This window comes from Emys orbicularis, chromosome 4, assembly GCF_028017835.1.
Source record: "Emys orbicularis isolate rEmyOrb1 chromosome 4, rEmyOrb1.hap1, whole genome shotgun sequence".
Taxonomy (NCBI): Eukaryota; Metazoa; Chordata; order Testudines; family Emydidae; genus Emys; species Emys orbicularis.
This window is the reverse complement of record NC_088686.1, coordinates 30,339,217-30,361,066: the sequence shown is the minus strand read 5'-3', so window position 1 is coordinate 30,361,066 and position 21,850 is coordinate 30,339,217. Positions and strand designations below refer to the sequence as shown.

Below are 21,850 nucleotides of genomic sequence, written 5' to 3'. Positions count from 1 at the left end.
AAAAACATACATTTTAATAGACGTAGTGATCTGCAAACCCCTTTGTAATCTTGGCCTTACAGAGCATGTCTTTAAAGCTTTACTAGGAAATAAAGAAAATCAGCGAGCATTAAGATAAGGTGCTAATCGGGAGTCTGGACCATGATCATACTATATACTCTCAGCTATGCATGCAACCAGTCTCAAACTATGGCACAGTTATACGAAAAAAATTTAAAAAATAAAAAAGACAAAACATAAGTAACTACACCAAAATAATCTTATGGATTGAGAAACCCTGGAAAGACAGTAACATGTTTTTATTATAGTATTTAGGGGATAATTGCCTTAGGCAATGAATATTTGGAACAGTGGATTCAAATTGTAAATTCTGTTGTTGTTAATTCCACCTAAAAACATATCAGTGTATTTTGTGCAAGCATACAATATAAATACAGCAGGGAAATATATGATCATGTTCTTGAGGTGAAGGGTTACTTATTTCTTTTCACACTTTACAGTTGCATTCACTCCACTTCAAGAAAGACTTGACATTTAAAAAATAATATTCATGTACCTAAATTGCTATATAGGGATGACAGGCTGAAAAAATAATCACATAACTCCACAGATTCCTCAACAACAGTATATAGCAGCATTTTGTTTTGTCAGTGAAAGGATACATATATTTACATATACCCTATCCATTCATTAGGTAATAGAAAACTAGAGATGGGTCTGAACCAAAACTCTTGACCTGAGTACCCCGGAACTTTACTGGGGAAGGGCTTTAGAATCCAAATTTCACAGCTTCTCCATAACTATCCAAAGACTAAACCATGAGACATGGAAAAGCCTCAAACAATGGGGTGTTCGAAATTCAGATCCAAGCTTTGCAACTCAGGCCCGTCCTTATGTAAAACTGAAAATATCAACATGTTTCAGTACTGAAGTGCTTAATGCCAACGTGCAGTTACTTTATTTAATGAGACTGCAATGGCTTGTTTGAGTTTTTCAAAGACACAGAGACGAAGTATTATTGAAGCTTGACAGCAAGATGAGAAGCCAGAGTGTGGTATAACTTTCTTTTCACTGCATTGCTACTTTCAGTATAGTGATAAATGGAGACCTACAAATTGAATGACAAAAATAAAATTTCCAAACATCCTATGTCAGAAGGTTGGCGTGGGCAATACTGTAGACTAAACACTGGCCTTTACCCTAGGGGATTACTGATTAAGTCTAACCTGAGATCCTAAGTGAAATGAGTCTGGTGGATTCAGCTTCACTTTTAATAATCTGCAATCCATGTCACAAAAAGGTACAACACAAAGCTATCACATAGAATTTGGCACAATTGGCAGTCTCTGCTCAGGAAATGCAGAGGACTGAGCTAACACGGGCACACCGATTTACTAGTCACTAGTAAATAGTCCTCTAAGTCAGGCCTACAAAGTCCTTGGTGGGCCAGCTCAGGAAATGAGAAACCTTCGGGAAATGACACTTGTTTTCTGCCCCAGCAGCTGATCAGTGGATAGATAAGGAGGACTTCAGTTTCCAGTGCTGCTAGTCCTTTCAACATGGTCAAGCCCAAATATTCACTCCAAACTGTAAACAAAATCCTTTCTAGAGGGATTCTCTGATGGATCTGTGTGGTGCAAATACAGTAAATGTGCAGAACGTCACGAGGAGGAGAAATCTAGAACTTGTTTAAGGCTAGGAAATAAAGGATATGCAGGGGAAAATAGAGGTTGATTATGAAGTAAGTGTTCAAATCACCTTTAATTTTATCTTATCTTTAATAAACTATGCTAATTGCCAATGATCATACTTTGACTTCTTTTGTTCGAAAAGTCTTCAGCCATGGAAATTGCATAGTCACCAGACTGCAGCTGTATTTCCTGGGTTAACTCACAAATTCATGCAATTTTTGGTTGCTTGGTGGATTAATGGAAACCCTTTTCCTTCTCATAACAAAATAATAGTTAATTGAGACTATGAAGCTTCTAGCTTGTAAAAGAAAACACTGCACGAGCTGGGGAAGCATGCAGGTGAAGACTTCCACCCTCTGAATCTCAGACCCATTTATAATAAGTTGCTGCAACTCTGACATATCACCTTCACATCAAAGGACCCTATTTAAGCAGCTCTTTGTGGACAATCAAAAATAAAGAGAGGGGGGAAAAACAGAAGCTGGAGGCATCATGATGTTGCTTTCAACAGATGTGGCATGCAGTGATTATGCCTTTGTGAGGTCTTTTTTCTGGGTAGCCCTGATTGGCAAGTTTATCTTCCCTTTGACAATCAGCAAGGCTGAAGAGCAGTCTGCTTTTCTTCTCTGAATAACTGATACGTGCACTATTCCCGAAATGAAGTCCATGGCCACAGAGCTCCTTTCATTTCCTTATTTCACCCACCTTGCATACTTTGTGTGTGTGCTTTTAAAGTTTAACACCTCCCATGTCTTGTGGGGGTCCTGGGGATTATACTACTGCATTATCAACTGTTTTGTTGTTCTGGGAGGACGTCATTGCATATTCAGCTCTACTTGTTCCATTCTCTTCTTTTCTCAGTGGTTTCCTTGGGTGATCACAAGTTCAAGGACAAATGGGAAAGGGAAGAAGAAAGGACAGAAAAACATCTTCATTATGAATACAGACTGAAAACAAGGACATTTCAGAAATGTCCTAGGCTAATAATTAGAATGTTTTCTAGACAACAAAATGTTTTATTTTACCCCTTTCTGAATATAGGTCAAATCAGATATTGTTTTCCTCCAACCTTCTGCTCTCCCTAGAACATGTTGATTCAGTTACTTATGTCGTATCATAGACTCTTTGGCTTTTCAGTCCCAATCAGTATTTAAATATGTGAGTGAATTTGCTTGCTGGAAAGACAGCCTTTGGAAAAAGAATTCATGATTTAGCTAGCAAGCAGTACGTCCTGAGTAGGGGCATTGCAAGTTTTCTCATACCCCCGCCACCATAGTGCTTCAAATTTGTCCTGGAGAGAGCGCATCTTGGGTTGAGAAAGTAGCTCTGTCTCCGTGCTTGTTCAGTCCTTGGCCTCTCTCTTGAAAGGACCAAGTAATGCAAACTGTGATGATGGAGAAACAGGTCCACGAGGAACTGAATTTCACCTCATTTCACATAACCCACTGAACAGTCATAATGTGACAGTTTTCAGTTAGTAACAAAATGGGTTCGATTTGAACCAGTGACTTGAAGGTGAAAAGCTGTGCATACTGTGATCCATTCCGTCCGGTCAGGCTAACAGTTGAACCTGCCACTCTTTTTACTACTGTCATTAGTTGGTAACAGTCTACAACCTTCAGCTCTGGTAGTGGCGCACTTCCAGAAATGTGCTGTAGGGGTAGAAATCTCTACCGATAAGTAACTGAAACAACCACTGAGCAAACACATCACTGTTCTATATTTCAAAGGGTCCCTGCAGAGATAGACTTGAGCACAAGTTTCATATCTGAACATTTCCCATAATGTACCATAACCATCTGTGATGCATCCTACCTCCCCCACGAATCCTCTCCTCCAAAGTGGTATACCCTTCATGTAAACATGAATGTAAAAGGTACATCATACGGCAAGGGCAAAAGCACTAGTGGTTTTCATAAAGATGTTGGCCTTTAGCTTAAGGCACTTCTACTTGTTTTGTATGGCCAAGAAGACTAGAGGAGCAAACATAATATACCATTAAAGTATCTGGTATTGTTTTGAGATGGTTTTGCAAGGTAAAGCACCAGAAATAAATTATTAATACCAAAACAATTCAATACAGTACAGGTTCAACGGGGAAAAAAGTTAGTTGAAGGGTTTATGATGACTGATTACAAGACAACAAATTTGTTCCAGTAATAATGTACACAGCACCTTTTTGCATTTCCTAGCTGCTGAGATAAGGCTTGTTAATATTAATTGTGGTTCCAGCTGTTAGAGTCAATAGTATTGGAAGGGAAAATTACAAAGCTTTGTTGAGCTCTTTTTTGGTGATTATGTGCACACTTGTCTGTAATTGAAACACATTTGCTCTGGTTCTATACCTATATTTAGTTATATTATTATATTATTTAGTTATATTCTATACCTATATTTAGTTATATTAAAAAGCACCCAACCCATCTGTCATCTCTCTGAGAAGAGGAATGAAGAACTGAATGGTGCCAGACCTTTTTGCTCTTCCTCTCTCCTTCCTATTAGAAACAGAGGAACAATGTTGTGAATTATTTTTAAATCCTAATTTTTTCAATATTCAATTTTGTAAAAATTTCAAAATCTGAAATTCAGCCCTATAGTTGTTGAAAAATGGGAGAATTTTGACCATCTTTCTATCTTATCTATTCCCCATCATTTTCTTTCATTCATCTTTTTATGTCTAACACCTTTCTACTTTTCTCTGAATGCATTCTCTCTCTTTTTCTGCCTTCTGCATCTTTCTTCACTGCTACATGGGTCTTTTTCTTCTAGTTTTCTCTATTGTTTCTCCTTTTCTCTGTATTACTTCCTTTTTTGAAGCTCTCTTTTTTCAGACTCTTTTGCCTCTCCATTCTCTTTCCTCCTTTTCATCATCTCCCTATTTCTCTTTTCCTCCCTTTTTGCTTTCTGTTCTCCTTCATACCATCTCATGTTCACTATCCCCGCTCTTCCCTAGTTTCTTTTTTTAAGTGTGACGCCTATATAGAGCTGGCCTATCCATCTTAAAACTTTCATTGGGAAATTCAGAAAGACCTACCTTCCAGTGGGTGAGGCCTCTCCAACATCAGTAGAACAGAGAGGTCTACAGAGACACCCTATGACTGGCCCTAATACACACTTAAACATTGTGTTTCGAAGAGCTTGAAAATAATGGAATGGGATGGTATCAAAGTCATGATGGCTTTCTCCACTCATGGCATCCTATTTTGCCTCATCACTGCTTTAGGGTTAACATTAGTAAAGCAAAACAGCTATATTATTGAATATCAATGATATAGCAATTTGAGACGTATACATTTCAGAATTATATTTTTGTTCAGGTATGGAGGAGTGGTATGGTTCACAAATTCAGGAAATGTATTCTCAAATGTATTGCAGGTATATGAATTGTATGCATCAAATTCTCCTCTTAATTACACCAGTGTAATTCCATTGACTTAATGAAGTTACACGAATTTACCAGATTGATTAATTTGACCCTGTGTGTGTTAAATGCTATCATCCTTTTCCTACAATACTTAAACTGCCATTATATATGAGGCCTAAGATCATGGGCTCTTGTTTTTCTAGATATTAGCTTCATTGAGATCCTGGTATTCAATGAGATTCCATTTTTTTAATAGCATGCTATAGGGGGAATACTTTTATCCCGTTTAGTGTCTGATAAGATTGTCTGTTCCTCACCTCGCTCTGTATAAAACTCTTTGAATCACCTTTAAGATGATGTTCTAGACCAGTGATACTCAGACTGAGGCTCATGAGCCACAACTGTTATATTATACTCTTTGCAGCACATGATATTAAAACTCTGTGTGATTTAATTATTAATCAATCTAAGTTATTAACCAATCAGGATGCTTTTACTATGTTATTAACCAATTGTAGTTGATAAAATAATACTTGGTCAGTCATTTTGTTGTGAGAATAATATATAAAAATAGTAACTGAAGCCATGAATTCACACTACTGTGGCTCTTTTGGGTAATGTTGATGCTAATTTGGCTCCTAGACCACTGAAGTCTGAGTATCCCTGTGCTACAGCACTGTTATTTACACATTGCCACCTCAGTACTACTTTTCATGGGATAGGTGCTCCAGAATTAGTGAGAGTGTAAGTGGGGAACTCTTCACATCCATGATACTCACTCAGTGGCAGGAGAAACAGGCGGTTCTCTAACAAGTGGTTTGCATCTCTTTAAAGTGCAATTTACTACACACAGAACGTTGATGTATAGCAAATCGATCAGTGTACTCTTCATAGAGAACAGTTTCAAATGAAATGTACATGCAGCTCTGCATAGCTTAAAGCAGGTGACTATGGCTCCCAGTACATGCGTGTAATGGTGCTTCAAAGTCAGAGTCCATAATAACCTCTCCACCATGTACGCTTTAATGTGCATGTATCCTAAAATCAAGAGAGCATCAGAACAGCCATTTAATTGATACACTTCACATGTTTATAGAACCTAATGTTAAATAAAAGCTTAACATTGAATGGTAAATCATGTTTGTCAGATAAATATACATCCTCTTCTGTGCTAGCTCTCTGCAACACTGAAATGCAACCACAACAATGCAGTGCAAGTGGCATTTTTATGTTCTTTCTTCAGCAAATTTCTTAAAAGAAAAGCATTTTGGGCTCTTGATCTCAGCTAACTAGTGAAAATAGTTTGCCTGTTTTACAAAACCCCTTAGGCCAGATCCTCAGCTGGTGTGCATTTGGCATAGCTCCAGTCACTGTCTCCAGTAGAGCTATCTTGATTTTACACAGAGGATGGTCTGGCCCTATTTATCTCATTGTGACATGATTTTGAATGGGTGTGTAAGACCTGCTGGCCAAAAAGAATAAAAGATCAGTGGATAATTAATTTAAACAAGAGATTATCATGCCTTGTAATATTTGCCACAAGTAGGTTTATTAAAACTTCAAGAGGCTGGGACCACCTAGAAATGGGAATAAAAGTTTAGTTCAGAATGGCGACATGTCAATTACAAATGTAGGGCCCAAACCTGTGAGATGTTCAGCAGCCTGAATGGGAGTTAGTGTCTCTCTGTACATTGAAGCATCTCCGGGCCCCATGCTGAAGAGGCTCCATGTGTGGAATTCACAGCAGCTAAAAGGATCAGGCTCTAAAATTCAGTATCCCCCTAATACTTCAAAAAAAATTTTTTTTACTATAGAAACACAAAAATGGAGTTTTCAGTGCCTCTGTGAAGTGAAAGCAGGTTTTATTTCTGTTGAGTTCAGCATACAGGAGTAAAAAAATGCAGTAGTATTTCAATGTGCCACCATTCCAAAATATGGTTGCTTAAAAAACTATTTAATATAAATAGAAATATTCTCTCTTTTTCCTTTGAGAGGCGTGGATAAAAGTAAGAGCCAGCGTAAGTGGCTTTCTGCTACCTTTCTTCCACCCCTCCACTCAACCCTGGAGGCAGCTGGCGTGTCATTTCAGTCCATATAACAAATTCAAGCAACCTCAATAATGACCCATTTAGGGGCTGTTCTGTTGGCCCAGGATAGTTGGAGAAAAGCAAACTCCATATTTGAACCCCCATGTGGGCTTTGGGCCAGGAACTGGTGGAGTAAACCTGGCAAGGCTTCCCCTTGCCAGTGGAATCCCAAGCTGTCAGCACCATACCCTTTGTGCCATTGGTGCTGTACAAAGAGGGCAGAGCGAACTCGAGGATCAGGCCCTAAATGAAAACTGCTGCCAAGAGGAGAGAAGGCCAAGGGATTGAACATTCCTCTGCAGTGTTAGAAAACCAAGCCCAGATGAGCATTGTGCTAGCACATAGCAAGTGAACAGTGAAGTCTATAGACCCCAAAAATCCCCCAAAAGTCTGCTATCAATGGCCGAAGTGAATGGAATGGAAAAAGTAAACAAACAGCCCCAATAGTGAAAAGTACATACAATTGTTCATTTTCTTTCAATACTAACAATAAAGGTGCTATTAATAACACAGAAATGTGCATTGGACTTAATTCTCCTCACAGCAAAAAAAACTGGTGGAGTTGCTAACTTCGATGAAGTTACTAGCAACAGACATTGGTATAAAGGAAAGAATCAAGTCTCTAATTTGCAATTTTTTCCGGGTCTCTCTAAATAAAATTATATGCCATAGGGGGAAGAAATGGAGTAGATAAATACAAGTCTGAAGAGAACAATTCTACAGGTAGCCCATATAAACTAGAATTGGAAATTGTAATTCTGGGTTGTCTGTTTCTCCTGTGTTTCCCAGTTACACATTTCTTTCTTTCTTTAAGGAATGTGTCTCCACCTTCTCATCAGAATCTCTGTGTTATCTGTCAGGCATCAAATGGAAAAGTAAGGAAAGAGACAATATCAGGAAATTAAATGATTATTTATATACAAGCACTTCAAAGAATTAAAACTTCCTACCTTGATTTAGAGAGAAAAAGATAAAAATAATTGACTTTCATTGGAATTATGCAAAATAAAGCCATTCACTTCTTCGATTGCTATGCTGCAAGTCTAGACAAGCTGACAATTTTGTTATGGGCCTGCTTTAAAACGTCCTGATTTAGCAGAAGCAGGACAGGAATGGAGGAATAAGTATTATACCATTATTTAATGATGTTACTTTTATTGGTCAATCTCTCTCATTACATATCACTGACCTGTACATTTATAAGAAGTTTAAAGAAAACAAAAGGGAAGCCATCTAAATTTCAGCAAAGACAAACAGTTTGAGTGCTGGATGTGAAAGCAATCATCCAATGTGCATGAACTGATAATGACTGATGGTGAGAAGTGAATTTTCTTTATAAAAATGATCTGTGAATTACAGGACCAGCTGATGAAATAACTTTACTGCACCAAAGAGAATTATTTTCTGTGACAACAGTAAAACCTAGAATAGGGATCGGCAACCTTTGGCCCGCGGCCCGCCAGGGAAAGCCACTGGCGGGCTGGGCTGATTTGTTTACCTGCCGCGTCTGCAGGCTCACCACTCCAGGCCAATGGGGGCTGTGGGAAATGGCGCGGGCTGAGGGATGTGCTGACCGCGGCTTCCTGCAGCCCCTATTGGCCTGGAGCGGTGAACCACGGCCAGTGGGAGCCATGATCGGCCGAACCTGCAGACATGGCAGGTAAACAAACCGGCCCGGTCCACCAGGGTGCTTACCCTGGCGGGCCGTGGGCCAAAGGATGCCAATCCCTGACCTAGAACCTTCAGCTGCAAAAATCTCAGATCTCTTCCATTACAGCTAAAGGAACTTGTGCCAGCTGTAGTAGTATTAGGACTTACATGTAGGGCAACCATATTTCAATTTTTTTTTTAAAGATACTTTTCTGGCAACATTTTTCAAAATTATGAAATACTCAAGTGATCCACATTCTGGCTTCTTCTTTTGATCTGTTTCATGGGAATCAGAAAGCTCCACCGGGAGCAAAAGAGCAGATCCAAAAAAGACTGACCTCAGCTCCTGCGCCCATGCTGCATTTTCTCTCTCTGGTTCTGATGACAGAGAACTGGCAGGTACCTGCCCTCTATTTCCCCTCCATCTCCAGGGGCTAAAGCAGGAGGCTTGCACTGACCAGACTGGCTCACTAACTCACCACACTCATCTTGCAATGTGTGAGCTTAGGCCTTGAATAATGGTTGGTGTGAAACACACACGTGCTATGTGATGAGCGTAAAAGAGGCTGCACAAAATATTTTATATCAGTACTATCATTAATTTGTAGTTTATAAAAAAAACTGAAGATTCTGATTGAAGAAATTAAAAAAAAAAACCAGAATATTTTAAAAGTTCTTGGGATATGATATGGAAATCTGGGACTGTGGAGTAAAACTGGGAGGAAAGGTTTTTTTACTTACTTGCTTTTTAGGCCTCCAGCCACTAGAGGAAAACCACCACATATATGAGAGCAGGTTTGAACTTCCTTCCAGTGGAGGGCAGTGCTGATACACAAAAGCTAATACCTCACTTTTACTGAGAACTTCATAGATTCCAAGGCCAGAAGGGACCAGTGTGATAATCTAGTCTGACTTCCTATATAACGCAGGCCAGGGACCTTCCCCCAACTAACTCCTTTTTTAGGAGCATATCTTTTTCTAAAAAAACAAATCCAATCTCCATTTAAATATTGCCAGTAATTCTCGGTAAATTATCTCATTGACTTCAGGATTTGGCTCTCTTACTAGTATGTTTGGTAGCTTAGAAAGCTTCGGGGAGTCAGATTTCATCTGTGCTGCTGGAATTTCTTTTCCAATAAATGTCTCGATCTTGAAGCTTCAGGCATTCAGTGGCCTTACAGGGAGTTTCTCTTTGGAACAGCTGATGCCAAGGAACGAGAAGGGCAGATGTACTATAACTTTACCACCTCTCTGCTGACTCTAAGACATCATCAATGCTGCAGGCTCTGTAGAACACTTCTGGACGTGTTATAACAGGTCTTATGCCAAAAGCTTCTGATTAGGTAGATGTGGCAAGGGGATAGGGTATTTCATGCAGAGAATTATACTTTAGTGAGACAGATGCACACACACAAGTCTGCCACTAATGCAGCATTTGTGAAATTCTGGAACATGAACAATTCCACCATGTAAAAATACTGCACTGTATATACACAGGGTTGTGTTACATGAGACTGCAGACTTTGTGAAGGTCTTTAGAGAGAAATCAAGCCACGTGTGAAGGAGATTTTATAAAACACTAACATCTTTTTATTAAATGTTATAGTTAATCATCACTTAGGTGCCAGCAATATGCATCCACAGATCAACAACTAAGGTCTTAAGGTGCAACAGTCATACCATTAATTACTCATAGGAAGTGGTTACTGGCTTAATCACCTCCCACTTTCAAAGAAAATGCTCTACAATTGCCATAAAAGGCACCTGTAGCTGTGCAAGTTTCAGAAGCACGCTCAGTACTGTTCAGTTTTTTGTCAGTGTCCAATCTTCTGAATTTCCCAAGGCTTTTGTACATATTCCAAGCAGTCCAGTTTCCCAATTATGCTAGCCAAGATGTTCTAGAGATTTAGGATTCTGTACCTAAAAAATAATGTTGTCCCAATATATATCATTGCAATATATCACCCTGTTAGTTTACTCTCAAATTAGAATGAAAATAGAAAAGAATGGATGGTCTATAAAGAAAGATTGAAAAAATTTGGTTTGTTTAGTCTGGAGAAGAGAAGACTGAGGGGGACACAAGAACAGTTTTCAAGTACATAAAAAGTTGTTACAAGGAGGAGTGAGAAAAGTTGTTCTTGTTAACCTCTGAGGATAGGACAAGAAGCAATGGGCTTAAATTGCAGCAAGGGAGGTTTAGGTTGGACATTAAGAAAAACTTCCTAACTCTCTGGGTAGTTAAGCACTGGAAAAAATTGCCTAGGGAGCTTGTGGAATCTCCATAATTGGAGATTTTAAAGAGCAGGTTAGACACACACCTGTCAGGAATGGTCTAGTTATTACATAGTCCTGCCTGGAGTGCAGGGGACTGGATTAGATGACCTACTGAGATCCTTTCCAGTCCTACAACTTCTATGAATCTATGAAATTATCTGTATGATTTAGATGGGTGTACATTTCAACTACATTCTGTTTTGGACCATGTGGCTTGAGTTCTGAGTTACTTACATTAAGGCCCCTTTACACCCTCTGGCAGTGTAAAAGGGGCTTTCAAACAGGGCATAAAAGTAATATACACTCACTTTAAAGCACCTTTAAACTGCCAGAATAGTGAAAGGGGGTCTTTGTGTACAGGAGAATTTGTCTATAATTTTATAAATTTTATCTTGTTTAAATCTGATTTCAGAGCTCACCACACTTGAGTCATTAATGAAGATACATTTGGCCTGATTCTCTTCTGTAATATCAGTGGAAATCAGGAGTGACTTTACTAAAGTCAGTAGAGTTACACTGGTGTAAGTAAGAGGAGAATCAGTTCCATCAATGGAATCTTAAGGAAGATGATCACATTCTCACCCTAACTAGTGAAATTGGTATACACGTTATATTCCAGAAGGTAGTCTGTAGGTAATATTTACACTGATTCTGATCTCAATTTTTCAGTGTACAGTAATACCCCTATTTTACAAACTAATTGGGGATGAAGGAATTCATAAAATTGAATATCTCAGCATGATGATAGGTAGGGTGCATAAATTACAGTATGGTACGCAGCATCACTTTATTTTTGTTCAAACCATGGCAAATCAATTTCTAATGCACCAAAGACATCAGAATGTGAAAAGATGTTGACTTGTTCTTCGCCATCACTTTTCCCATGTGACATTTTGTTCCCCCCCAAAATGCTTCATATAACTGATTGTTCGTAAGATTGGTATTTGTAAAATTGAGGTTCTGCTTTAATTCCATTAATTTATAACTTCATTCCCAATTTACCGCAGCATAACAGAGCAGATCAGGCCCTCTGAAGACAACAATACTCTCTGTTCAAGGTTCATTTATTCAGCCAACAGCAAATTTATGTGTAAAAATCTAGAAGATAGTTATGCAGAATCTTCCTTATTTAGGTCTGTGAGTCATGTTAGCATATTGTGCTTGAGCTACAGTTACACACCTGCTTGGCCCCAAAACTCCCCATTCAGAGAGGTCAGGTGTGTCTGGTGGGTAACTGATATTCTTGTTCAAAACCATCTTCCAAATTGTTAAAGAGAGATCTCATTTCAGCTGGCCTTTCACCGCCCTGACCTTGCCCCAGCCTTTGTGTGACAGATCGGATTTACAGAGGAAAAGCAGCACACATTTTATGTGTCCACATCTTTTCTATCTCTCACAGATTAAATTAAAAAAAAGGACTTTCAGAATTGCATGCCCCTATTCTATTAGGCTGTGAGGAAACACATTTTCATACCATTGCAAGTCACACTGGCATCAATGGGTTTTGGATTAGGCCCCACCTGCCTTATTTCTTAGGTCAGGCTTCTACTCTGTTTGAACCCTAGAGCCTTGTTCACACATTTTCAAATCGCCAGCATTTCACACTGACCTCTGCTCTCTCTGAAGGATGTTCTTAGCTGGCCAATTTCTTTGGTAAATTTTAGCAGGCCCTGAAAGCTTGTGGGTTATTTCCACTTTTGGATGCATCACACTCTTCAGTAGTGGCCAAATCTCCCCTTCCTGTGCAAAGACTGAATATGCTGCCTTCACCCAGGGGCTCTCTCAGGGAACAAAATACTCTTAGCTGAGCTGCTCTTCAGCTGTTCATCAGCATTTACAAGTTCCCCGACCTTGTGTTCAAAGGTGTCAGAGAGTCTAAAATGTGATTGTCTAAGCTCTTCCTTCTCAGATTTACCTAGTCCAGTCCACTGAAATCAATGGGTGCGCCTGAAGGGAAGATCTGGCCTGTTTAGATTACAAATAACATTTCTGAAACCTAAAAGAAATTAAAGGGGTGGGGAGCTTATTCTCACACCATTGTAAATCAAGAGTAACTCCACAGACTTCAATGGAGTTGATCAGAATTTAGTGTGGTATAACAGCACAATCTGGACCAGACAGCCAGAGATAATTCAATCATATTTCCTACTACCACTAAGTATTCCCCCTTTAAAACTAGTGATTTAACTTCTGTTCTTTGCTTATTGTCCACAGGATACCAGCCTTTAGAAAGAAAGGAGGCATTGTCGTAATACTGGACTACTTAATAAAGCCAATTTCATTAAAAAAAATACTCATAGCAACCCAACCTAATCCTACCCCACTCCTTTCACCTCCTAATTAAAAAAAACCCTCTAAAGAGAACGTAGAAAGTAATTTCTGACTAGAGAGATTTGATATACAGCATTATCCCTCAGTTGTTTCCAGTGCAGAACACATCTTTGATAGATTTTTTTGACAGTAGAGAATAACTGAATGGGCCTAAGGTAAAAAATGAACTCAGTTTGTTGACCGTTCCCACATGGTAAAAAGCCACTAAATAAAAGAAATCAGAATTCTCTGCTAAGGGAATCTGAATGAAATAAGCTTGCGCAGTGAATTATGCTATACTATGTGCCTAAGGAAGGGCAGCCTCTCTGGAACAGAAATGAAATGTAAGCCTCACAAACAATACTGAAAGCTAAAGGGATCCCACACTGCAATTTTATTTATCCTTTTGGAAAAGGCTGGGCAAAACAACCACCCATTACTGGGAAGAAAGATGATCTTGTGACTAGGGCACAGGAGACCTGGATTCTATTTTCAGCTCTGCTATAGACTTCTGATGTGACCATGGGCAAGTCATTATTATCGCTGTATGGTAGCACCTGGACAACCTAACTGAGATCAGGACCCCAATGTGGTAGGCACTTGACATAAAAGACAGATCCTGCCCTAAAAAGCTGAGACAATTCAAATAGACAATTGTTGTCCCACATTTAACAAAGAAGGGACGGCGAGATTAAGGTACTTGTCCCAGGGTAGATAGGAAACGTGTGGTAAAGCAAAGAATTCCACCCAAATCTTCTGAGTCTCAGTGCCATGCCTTAATCATAAGCTCATCCTTCCTTCTCAAATCCTTTACTCTGCCAGTTTCTTCAACTATTAATTAGCAATGAGGGTTTTCATTCATGCTGGTGCAATATAGCTTGTGGCAAGTCTGATTGGAGCAGGAATGTAATGAAGAAAACTCCCTGTAACATCTTCAGTCTTAATGAAGCTGATTGTCAGCTACCTAAGCCTCATCCGATCCCTAATCTCAGCCAGACATTGGATGAATCACTTAACTGCACTATCTGGATCTTATGAACTAGAGATGTAGAGCTGGCTGACATCTGCATACTGAAGGCACCATCTCCCCTAATAGTCTTGCATACACGTTGAACAGGAGTGGTACCAGAAAAGAGTTTTTGGTGTTCCCCATGTGCAAGATCCCGTGGGGCAGACAAGCACAAATTGGGTGTTTCATCTGCAATACTGGAGGCAGAATTGACAGCGGGGCTCACTAAAGTTGGAGCCATGGTGTGCATGTAGTGGTGGAAGAGGCTTTACGAGAAAACAAGCCCAACCCCAGATTCTGATTGTGTGTACTCACTGTTTTGCACCGGGCAGGACTAGTGGCCAGTCTCCCCAGCCCAGGACTCATTGCCATGCCTAAGCCTGTTTCTGGACACAGTTTGATTCTTCAAATATAAGAACATAAGAATGGCCATACTGGGTCAGATCAAAGGTCCATCTAGCCCAGTATCCTGTCTTCCGACAGTGGACAGTGCCAGGTGCCCAGGGCCGGCTCCAGGTTTTCTGCCGCCCCAAGCGGCAAAAAAAAAAAGGCAGCAGCAGCGCGATTGCGCCGCTCCACTCTTCGGCGGCAATTTGGCGGCAGGTCCTTTGCTCCGAGAGGGACTGAGGGACCCGCCGCCGAATTGCCGCCGAAGACCCGGATGTGCTGCCCCTTGGTATTGGCCGCCCCAAGCACCTGCTTCCTTAGCTGGTGCCTGGAGCCAGCCCTGCAGGTGCCCCAGAGGAAATGAACAGAACAGGTAATCATCAAGTGATCCATCCCCTGTCGCTCATTCTCAGCTTCTGGCAAACAGAGGCTGGGGACACCATTCCTGCCCATCCTGGCTAATAGCCATTGATGGACCTATCTTCCATGAATTTATCTAGTTCTTTTTTGAACTCTGTTATGGTCTTGGCCTTCACAACATCCCCTGGCAAGGAATTCCACAGGTTGACAGTGCGTTGTGTTTTTCCTTTTATTATCTGTTAGTCTTAAAGGTGCCACAGGACCCTCTGTTGCTTTTTACAGATCCAGACTAACACGGCTACCCCTCTGATACCTTCCTTTTATTTGTTTTAAACCTGCTGCCTATTAATTTCATTTGGTGACCCCTAGTTCTTGTGTTATGAGAAGTAGTAAACAACACTTCCTTATCTACTTTCTCTACACTAGTCATGATTTTATAGACCTCAGTCATATCTCCCCTTAGCTGTCTTTTTTCCAAGCTGAAAAGTCCCAGTCTTATTAATCTCTCCTCTTACGGAAGCTGTTCCATAACCCTAATCATTTTTGTTGTCCTTTTCTGAACCTTTTCCAATTCCAATATATCTTTTTTGAGATGGGGCGACCACATCTGCATGCAGTATTCAAGATGTGGGCATGCCATGGATTTATATAGAGGCAACATGATATTTTCTGTCCTATTATCTGTCCCTTTATTAATTATTCCCAGCATTCTGTTTGCTTTTTTGACTGTCGCTGAACATTGAGTGGATGTTTTCAGAGAACCATCCACAATAACTCAAGATCTCTTTCTTGAGTGCAGCGGCGTATTCTCGCCTAGGCCAACAAGGCCTAGGCCTAGGGTGGCAAATTTGCCGGGGCGGCAAATTTGCTCTTGTCCCCTCCCCAACTCCGCCCCTTCCCCAAATCCCTGGCCCGCCTCCTCCCCCAGGCGCGCCGCGCTTCCCGCCTTCCACCTCCCTCCCAGGCTTGCTGCGCTGGGAGGGAGGGAGAAGCGAGTTGCAGCGCGCTCGGAGGAGGCGGAGCAGAGGTGAGCTAGGGCCGGCGGGCACGGGGAGTAACGGGGGGCCAGGAACCGCTCCACGGCCCGCCCCAGCTCACCTCTGCTCCACCGCCGCCGCCATCCCCCGAGTGCACCGCAACTCCCCTTCTCCCCCCTCCCTCCCAGGCTTGCCACGCGAAAGCGCTGGGAGGGAGGAAGGAGAAGCGAGTAGCGGCGCATTTGGGGGATAGCGGAGGTGAGCTGGGGCCGGCGGGCACGGGGAGTAACGCTTGGGGGGGGGGGGGAGGGAACCACTCCCTGCCCCGGCTCACCCCTGCTCCACTGCTGCCATCCCCCGAGCGCGCCACAACTCCCCTTCTCCCCCCTCCCTCCCCGGCTTGCCGCGGGGGAGCAGAGGTGAGCTGGCGAGGGGGGGGGGGGGGGCGGCAATTTTTTGACCGCCTGGGGCGGCAAATTTGTTAATCCGCCCCTGCTTGAGTGGTAACAGCTAATTTAGACCCCATCATTTTATATGTATAGTTGGGATTATGCTTTCCAATGTGCATTACTTTGCATTTATCAACATTAAATCATTAAAACTTAGGCGAAACATCAAAATAAAAGCAGTTCCTCTGCCAATCCTGTGCTACAGCTCCCAGAGGCGTTCCCCCTTGCTTATCTCAGTGCTGGAAGGAGGAGACATCAGCCCTGCTCCAGGGTATACTGCTGGAACCCATCTCTCTCCTTCAGCTCTGCTCACTGGGCTCTTGTAGCCCTTAATAGGGATCACCTGACCCCTTCTAAGCTGGGGCTGATAACTGAACAGGGATGGCTGGCCCCAGACTTCCTGGCCCTTGAAGGGCAGACCACCCTGTTACACATACCCACACAGCCATAGCAGGTTCCTAACTCCCTGACCTCTGCAGGCAAACGTAGGTTTTGTGGGTGCGATCAGTTGTATGCACAACAATAGGTGCACACACACACGCCAACTTGAAGGTACTGACAATTTTGCATTTGCATCATACGTGTCAGTAATATGGAAACTCCATTACATTATGCATTAGAATGCAAATGCAAAAATGTGGCTAGAAGCCAAAAATGAGAACCCTTCTCATTCTGTTCCTGTAACATTTTCCAGCCCCTTTCAGTACAGATTGAGCGACTGCTACTGTTATTTATTATTTAGTAATTATACAGTGCTTTTCATCTTCAAAGTGCTTGACAAACATTTACTAATTAAATCTGAAAAATAAGCATTACACAGACCATTACAACTTATCAGTATTAATTAGTGCTTTGCTCATTTCTTGGATTTATGTGGGTGGGGCACATGAAAATGTAGGTTGTACAAGCTTTGAGAACAGGTTTTTTCTGCTCAGTGAAAGTAAGCACAGTAAAGGCTATTTATAAGTGGGATTAGCACTTTGTTGTTCTTTTCTTTTCTTTTTCAAAAAAGTGATTTATTTTTATTTTTGAAAGGGTGGAAACTACAGGGACTTGTGGTCACTCTGTACAGAAAATAGTCATTAGTATTTAAGTTCTGGACCTTTGCTCCTCTTTATGGACCAAACGCATCAATCAGCTCATTGCCTACGTTTCCCAGGGCCTGGTCCCTTCTCAGTGGGCAATGGAATGCCACGGGAGTTACATATGTGCATCCAGAAGCCTACATCTCTAAGAAATACAGAACTAAATTGTACCTCAAGGATCACAGTTGTGCTGGGAATGGGAACGAAGTACAGTGACCAGATGGCATTGTCTGGAGGCACTATGCCTGCCTGTGGTATAATGCTTCCACAATCTCAGTTAGGAATGAGCTAAAGATCAGACCTTGCTGCATCTTAAAAAGTGTAACACTCTGCCTTCCCCAACTGCTGCCATCCCAGTGCTGTCTACAGGGGCAGGATCTTTCTATATTCCCATGGCCATAAAGGACTGATGGCAACACTACGACAGTAAAGCCCTTATTCAGGGTTTACTCAGTCCTTCTTCAAGCAAAAATTCCCACTGAAGTCAATAGTTTTCTTCAGGAAGGACTTAGTACAAACCAGTGCCAATCTGCAAGGAAACTAAAAACAAAAACAAGGAAGGAGAGAATTTAAGCTTGTTAAATAAGTCAGTGTTTCGGACCAGGAGGAATACTTGGCATTTTGGGAGCAAACTCACTCTTATACCAGCTTTATAACAGTGGAACTCCATTGACTTCCATGGAGTTAGAATCATAGAACCATAGGGTTAGAAGGGACCGTAAGGGTCATCTAGCCTAACCCCTTCCAAAATGCAGAATTTGTTGTGTCTAAACCATCCAAGACAGATGGCTATCCAGCCTCCTTTTGAAAACCTCCAGTGAAGGAGCTTCCACAACCTCCCTAGGCAGTCTGATATAAATGAGTTACTTCTCATTTACATCAGTATGGGAAGAGAACTGGGCCCATGAATCAGGGCTGGCTCCAGTGTTTTTGCTGCCCCATGCGCCCCCCCCCCCAAAAAAAGCCGCGCTCAGCTCCGAGAGGGACTGAGGGACCTGCCGCCGAATTGCTGCCAAAGAGCCGTACGTGCCACCCCTTTCCGTTGGCCGCCCCAAGCACCTGCTTGCTACGCTGGTGCCTGGAGCCGGTCCTGCTATGAATCTAGAGTCTGCTCTCACCTAGTCTGGTGTAAATCTGGACTAACTCCTTTGGAGCCAGTGGTGTACCTGTGGATTTACATCACTGTGACTGAGTGCAAAATGTAGCCCGTAGTGTAGAAAGATTATTGGGAGTTTGAAGGATTAACAGCTGGACAATCTGTGAACTTCTAGGCTACTGACCTGAATCAAGCCCAGGTGGGTATCCAGAGTTTGGGGCTGGCAGTTGTTTGGGGGTCTGTATAAATGAGTTGCCTTTTCAGTGCTTATATGTCTACTTCACACCTTTTCTCTCTACTTAGACCCTTCCTGACAGCCTGAGCAGAAAGGCAGAGGACTGAATAAACACAGAGATTTTGCTTCCATCTCACATACAGAGTTGTTTCTTTCAGATCAGAAATAAAACACTTTGGCAAGGGGTAGTGTGGTGAACCCTGCAGTTCCAATGCCCTTTATTATTAATTATTATTATTATTATTTTATTATTACTTATTTGTATAGTGTAGCACCTAGGAGCACCAGTGTGCTAAGCACTGTACTAACACATAACAAAAACAGTCGTGGCTCCAAAGAATTTATAATCTGCTGTGCTGTTTCTGTGATTGGAGAGAGCTTCAGTCTTTAAGGGATTTCAGACTTCATTTTTCAACAGCACTAAACCCACTTAAAATGTTTATAGACCAGCATAGTAGACAATGTGTGTGGAAGAATTTGGCTGCACTCAATCATAATGCTGTTAGAATAGATACAAGTGGGAGGGGCACAGGGTTCTTCATGTCACAGCTAATGAGCAGCAAGCTGGGCTTAGCTTTCTGTTATTGTTTCCTAAGAAAATGGCCATCCTTCATACCGCTGCCTCAAAAAGCAGACATCAAAGAGAGGAACTCCATTATTTCCCTATCTGAGCCACTTCACATGATTAGTTTATTGCAAAGGCCCAGAATGGGAAATGACCTTTTTTCCATTCTTGCCTTTTTTCTGGCTAACACACAGTTGGTTCCAGAGTCTTTACTCCTTTTGTTAGCACTTTACCCCATCACAGGGATTTAGCGTGAAGTGTGGCTGTTGTGTGATATTATAAGGACAGTGAAGCTCCACAAATGCTTTTTGACATGGGCATTTAATACCCTGCTCTTCAGAGCCAGACAAAATGGAGCTGATTCTGCAGTTGCATATACCAATGTAAATCGGGAATAAATATATGTAACGCAATGGAGTGATACTAGTGTAAAACTGATATAAGTGTATGGAGAATCATGGCAAATGTTAGCACACTCAAGCTCCCTCCACCCACAATTCTGCCAATACAGCACGTCTACTCGTCTTGTCCAGGATTGCTCCTGAGGAGAGAACTATCAGCTGCTAGCAATACAGTAACACTGTAAAATAGTTAGGAGTACATACTGTAGAGGGGAAGGAAGATGTGGTAACAAAAATAAGATCATGTGGCTACATAGGTAGCTACTGTACAATTTGATGGTTGTTGTGGGTTCCAAATCATCATAATTCCACAACCCATATAATGGCCAGGCAGAATTGCAGCCTTTGTGCTTTGGGGATCACATGGGCTCCTTTTCTCTTGGTGCTCCCAAAGGAACAGTGGGCATGAGGTGACACTCTGGCTTCACACACCTTATGCACTGGCCAGTATAACCGGTCAGCAGCATAGGGGGGAGTATAGTAAGTTGATCCTATAAAGGGCTGTAACAGTAGGCCTGCAGAGGCTGTGTTCCCCTTTGGGTAGTGCGGCTCCTTACCACCCATTCCTAGGGACTGTCCCTAAACGATGCCATTGGGCTCTTTATCAGCACATTTTGGTTTAAACTGGGATATGTGTAAATTAAGAGGATCCTAGTGTCCTTGCAAATATGACTGTATTCCTGCCCTTGTAAAAAGCACAGGACCTCACTGTAGTCAACAGAGCTGCGCAGATGTAAAAGCAGCATCACCGAGAGGAAATTCAGGCCCATGGTATTCTACAGTGTGGTCCTGATTTTCAGACGTTCTAAGCATCCACATCTTCAGTTGAAACCAGTGGGAGCTGCAGTTGCTCAGGCCCTTGAGAAATCAGGCCTCACTGGCTCCATTCCAGATGTTCTGTACCTCTTCAGTGGCAAAAACCCCAGCTATTAAACCGGCTTAAGTGGCTCTCTCAAGATTCCTTTGTTTAAGGGGAATCCCTGGGTGGTGGAGAACCAAAGTCATTATTCTGTGTCATGCTCTTCCCATGTCAAGGAGTATTCCTGGGAGAAAGAAAGTAAGTCTAGGGTACCCCAGCATCTCAGTGATCAGATCCAGTGACTGCTGGAGCAGGATCCTGCCTGTAATGAAGAGTAGCTCTGAGTCTGCTGTAATCATACCAGGGACTGGACTGAACCCAGGATCAGGGAAAGATCAGGTTAAACGCCATCTTGGCTCTTCCTACAAACTGTGCTGAGTGTATCTCAGGCACTCAGCTGTGCCAGTACTCTCAACCCCAAGTGTTCAAAAATCATCAAGCCCCCAAAATGCCTGAGATTGGCTTAAAATGAGATTATTACAAAAATAACATATTGGGGTCTTATTTGCCTTCCGATTTTGGAGTCTTTAGGGTACACGCATGTCATGATTTCAAGGTTTTATCCACAATCATGAGGGCTACAAACTTACTTTAAAAAAAAAAAGCAAGCCACTAGTCCCATGTATTAACATGACTCCAGGAGCTGGGGCTTTAAGAAAAAACACCATTTGTGGTCCTCAGGTAAAATTATGAGAGTTGGCAACACTACCTATTATCCTCAAAACATTACTATGATCCTGAGTCTCCACTTAACTACACAGGTGCAAATTGGGAATACAGTGGATACCACTTAATAGCAACCATGATATTAACAACTTCTGAGTAATAGCAACATTTTGCTGGGACCCAATCCCATTTCATTGTCCTTAATTTTCATGGGATTTTGATACTGGCATCGGCATGTGGCTTATTGAGAACTTTTCTTTAGAAAAAAGGCCTCAGCTGCAGGCAAGTTTGCAGGGCTCCAGCCAGGGAAGGAAGTGCTGGAACGTGAGCACTTGGCAGAGCTTCCTTCTGTCGCTGCAACTGCAAATTTTCTGCGCCTGGGAAC

General features: G+C 41.8%; 1 protein-coding gene across 1 annotated transcript in view; it reads right to left on the bottom strand.

The window, feature by feature from the left end:
* Positions 1-2,462: 2,462 nt before the first annotated feature.
* PRIMA1 (proline rich membrane anchor 1) overlaps positions 2,463-21,850 on the bottom strand; it is a 77,744-nt gene continuing 58,356 nt past the window's right edge. The window contains exon 4 of the mRNA XM_065404456.1: positions 2,463-2,559. Within this exon, the coding sequence (XP_065260528.1) occupies positions 2,463-2,559 (97 nt within the window). The remainder of the gene's footprint in view (positions 2,560-21,850) is intronic.